At 46.9% G+C, this 4495-nt stretch overlaps 1 protein-coding gene across 1 annotated transcript; it reads right to left on the reverse strand.

The window, feature by feature from the left end:
• Positions 1–2600: 2600 nt before the first annotated feature.
• On the reverse strand, positions 2601–3110 carry LOC106760682. The gene has a single exon (XM_014644090.1). It carries the CDS (start codon positions 3108–3110, stop codon positions 2601–2603), a length of 510 nt encoding a protein of 169 aa, XP_014499576.1.
• Positions 3111–4495: the final 1385 nt, after the last annotated feature.

Raw genomic sequence — 4495 nt, forward strand, 5'->3', positions numbered from 1 at the left:
TGTTCATGGCTTCTGCTTGTCCGTTGGTTTAGGGGTGTTCGACGGAGCTAGTCGCATGTTTAATTCCCAATTCTTCAAAAAAATTCTCCAGTTTCTGGTCGATAAATTGACGGCCGTTGTTAGTGACAATCATCCGCGAGAGTCCAAATCTACAAACTAGTTTCCAACAAAACTTTTGAACTTGCGCGGCCGTAATGGTATCCAAGGGTTCAGCTTCCACCCACTTCGTGAAGTAGTGTACGGCCACAAGGAGAAATTTCTTCTGGGTCGGTCCTGGGGGAAATGGTCCGACGATGTCCATCCCCCATTGAGCGAAAGGCCATGGTGCTACGATGGAATGGAAATTATGAGGTGGAGCGTGCGGTTCGTTTGCATGGGCTTGGCACTTGAGACACTTTCGAGCGAATAACATGGCGTCCTTTTCCACAGTCGGCCAGTAGTAGCCGGCTCTAAGAATCCTTGCTTTAAGTGTGCGCCCTCCGGTATGAAAACCGCACACGCCGTTGTGTAGCTCATCCATCACGTATTGGGCTTCTTCTGTTGCTTAACATTTGAGTAGAGGCGTGGAAAAACCCATCCGGTATAAATTGTTGCCCACGATAAGGAAACAGGCGATTTTTTTGGTGTCCTTTACTGAGAGGGATTGCCCTTCGTCCTTTTTTTTTTCATTAGCTCCCTGATTTCTTTGCGTCAATCGTTGGTTTCTTCTGCCATTATCGTGTAACATTCAATCGACAGCTGGAGCAGTACCTATCAGATGATAGTCGTGAGTTGCCCCTTCTCTTTTCTGGCACTTAGTTTGGATAGCATATCGGCACGGACGTTTTGTTCTCTCAGTATGTGCTGTATACAAATCTTTTCAAAGTCTTGCACTAGGGTCGATGCTTTATGATAATATCTTAACAGATGTTGCTCCTTCACTTGAAATTCTCCGTTCATTTGCCCGACTACAAGTTGAGAGTCCATTTTGTAGGTAAGTCTCCGGGCCCCCATATCCTTAGCCAATTCCTATCCGGCCACCAAAGCTTCATATTCGGCCTGATTGTTAGAAGTTTTGAGTTTGAAGATCAACGAGTGCTCGACTAGGAAACCCTTTGGTCCCTCCAAAACTATTCCAGCCCCGCTGGCGGCCCGCCCTGAGGCTCCGTCGACGTATAGTGTCCATTCTTCCCCCATCTTTCTCTTCTTTTGCGCCACCGGACGAGCCTCCTTACACAGGCTTAGTCTATGGGACATGACCGAAGGGTGTATTCCTAGCATGTCGGCTGTCGTCCATGCGAAGAGGTCCCTATTGCGCCAGAGGGTGTCTCGCAATTGTTTTTCAATTTCTGGCTCCAAGCCCTGGGCGATGGTGGTGGTTTTAGTCTCGTCTTGTCCGACAACTACGGGCAGTGTATCCCCGATGGGCTCCAAACGGTCGTCTGTGTTAGTTCTTGGATCCAAATCGATCATGGTCACTTCGGACTGACTGATTCATCTTCTCATTTCCTTAGGAAAAATTTTCAATCCCGCTGTGTAACACTCTCGAGCCGCTTTCTGATCTGCTCGGACGGTACAGATTGCTCTACGGGATGTGGGGTACTTGAGGGTCAGGTGAGGTGTGGACACGATCGCTCCAAATAAGTTTAAACATGGTCGCCCGAGAAGAGCATTATAAGATGTGTTGGCTTCCAGCAGTAAAAATTTGATTTTCTTTTCTTCACTGTCTCTTCCCGTCTCCAGCCGCATGCGTAAGTCCAAATACCCCATGGTGTCCACCCTTTCCCCAGCGAAACCGACCAGTTGGTCGCCGAACAGGACTATTAAATCCTCCAATATATTCATTTGCTGAAACATTTTCCAGTAAAGGATATTAACTGAGTTTCCTTGGTTGACTAGTACCTTGCTCACTCCGTAACGTGCAATTTCGACCGTAATCACCATAGGGTCGTCTTGTTCGGGATCAGGGGCGTGGAAGTCTTCGTCGGAGAATGTTATGGGCAACATTGTTCGTTTGGGGACATCTACGGCATGTATGGACCGTAGTGTCCGAATACTCCTTTTCTGGGACGAAGAGGTAGGGCCGCCGCCCACGAACCCCCCCGAGATGGTGTTTATCATTCCACTGAGGGGACGGTTACTGTCCCGTTCGCGGCTTCAGCTTCTGCTCCGGGGTCTCCTGGAATCTGCTTGCCTCTATCCACCCCAATTATGGTCGTCTCGGCGATCTGTTCTGCCAACCTGGTGAGGGGTTCGTCCCCGGGAGTCATTTCGGCGGGGACTTATGCGTCGTTCGGGAGATTTCTCGGGATGATATCCCATTACGTACTTCGATAGCTGACCTGCCCGGATCATTTCTTCGATTTTATCTCTGAGCGTCACGCAATCTTCAGTATTGTGGCCCATATTCTGGTGGTATAGACAGTGCTTACTACTGTCAGCCCCCAGTGGGGTGGGGCGCTTTTGAAGAGTTTGCATAATCTGCGCACTGAGCGCCTCTTGTAATATTCGAGCCCGCGGTGTATTCAATTGTGCGTACTGCTGGAAGCGTGGGCTTCGTGGTCCTTCTCGCGTTCTACTGTGGTGCCTGATCGATTTCCCTGACCCTCCTTCCTACCCTCCTACCACTCCGCTTTACTATCTTGTGCCTCATTTCTGTAATTTTGCTTCATGTTTTCCACTCGGATTTCGTCCGCAGCTCGTTGGCGTAACTCCTCTATAGTTTTGGGTGGCGTCCGACAGACACTATCTTTGAATGGTCTCGGTCTTAAGGCCAACATTATATATTGGAGGGCCAACTCCATGCTAAGTCCTTTGACTTGTCGTATAGTCTTCTGGTACCGGTCCATGAATGCTTTAAGCAGTTCATCTTTACCTTGTTTTAAACTCATTAGGTCAACGATGGTGACATCTTGTACGCGGCAAGCCGCAAATTGGCTCTTGAACAGACTACTCAAGCCTCTGAAGTTTTCAATGGATCTGTTGGGGAGAGCATCAAACCACTCCAGAGCTTCACCTTCCAGTGACAAAGAGAACGCTCGGCACCATATGGCATCGCATCCGGTCCGGAACGCCATAGCTTTGGTAAACGACTTGATGTGTGCTTCTGGGTCAGCTGTCCCGTCATACATCTTGAATTGGGGGGAACGAATTGGTCTGATATGCGTACGTCCATTATGGTTTGAGCAAACGGCACCGGTACTGATGGCATTTCACTCTTCACCAATACCATGCTCTCCCCCTTCTCATCTCCCCCTCCTTGCCTCCTTTCATCCTCCTCCCGAGCGCTACTGTGGGTTTCCTTATCCTCTTCTTCCAATGGGACGGTTTTCTCCGGCCCTCCCCCGACTCCTGCGCCCTCCTAACTAGCTTTGCCTTTCAACTGGATCAAGCACTCGGCCCTTACAGTTGTCATCTCCTCATCATGCTTCCTCTGCATTTCCTCCTATTGTCGTTGCATTTCCTCCATTCTTCGCTCCAACGCCCGTATCACACCAGCTGCATCGTCTCCGCTCGTATTTCTTGTGGTCACCATTGGTACTAATCCTCCGGCCCCACGGTGGGCGCCAAAATGTTCCGATAGAAGTAGAATTCCCTTCACAATTTATCCTGCGTGTCCGGTAGCCCCAAACTTCTATTACCGTCCAACTCTGTTCGCCGAGTACTCCAATCCGGGCCGCTCGGGTACCTGCTAAAGGCACTCCGACGCTCAAGTCAATAAGTGATCAAAGGGATAGAGATAGAAAGAGAAAGTATTCAGTAGAATAAATGAGCATTCAATGTAACCAACCACCCTTTACCTGTTGACCTGTATTTATAGTTTTTGTCATGGGCTTATGATTAGTCAATCTTTAATCACGACCCAATTCTTGGCCCATTTATATTAATTATGCTTTGCTCTTAATTTGTTTTTAGCATTTCTCTTTGGTCAGGGTTTTGTGTTGTCCGTCCTAGACGACCGGTTTGAGAAGCGCATTCCATCGCCCTTGCACTCAACGCCCGAGCCACGATCTCTTTTTGTAATACCGATCGGATTTTCCTGACCGTTCGTTCTACCCAGTCCCTATGGTACATGTAAGGTTTTTTTTATGCGCATTATGATTTATGTATTAAATCACATAATGTTATGACATTATGAGTCAAGTGGGAGAATGTTAAAGTTCATTGATGAATTAATTCTGTTTATGACTCATTTGAAATATTATGATAGGTCTAAATGTGATTTAATAAGATATAAGTACCTATTGGTTATTATGGGAAGTTATAATAAAATAAAATAAAACCCAACTTCATGGACATTTGTTTATAAAAAGGATTATGGTTTTGTTTCTAACCATAAGGTTCTTTCATAGCAAGTCATCAAGAAAGTGTGAGAGGAGAAAGAAAGGCAAAGAGATAGATTGGGAAAAGGAGGTTGAAGAATAAGGATTGAAGAACACATTCTCATTGAATCTCTCATGGATTAAGGTTAGTATCCTATTATGACTTATGTGTATGAATGTGTGAGAATCATGAA

The sequence above is a fragment of the Vigna radiata genome, chromosome 5 (assembly GCF_000741045.1).
Source record: "Vigna radiata var. radiata cultivar VC1973A chromosome 5, Vradiata_ver6, whole genome shotgun sequence".
Classification (NCBI taxonomy): Eukaryota; Viridiplantae; Streptophyta; class Magnoliopsida; order Fabales; family Fabaceae; genus Vigna; species Vigna radiata.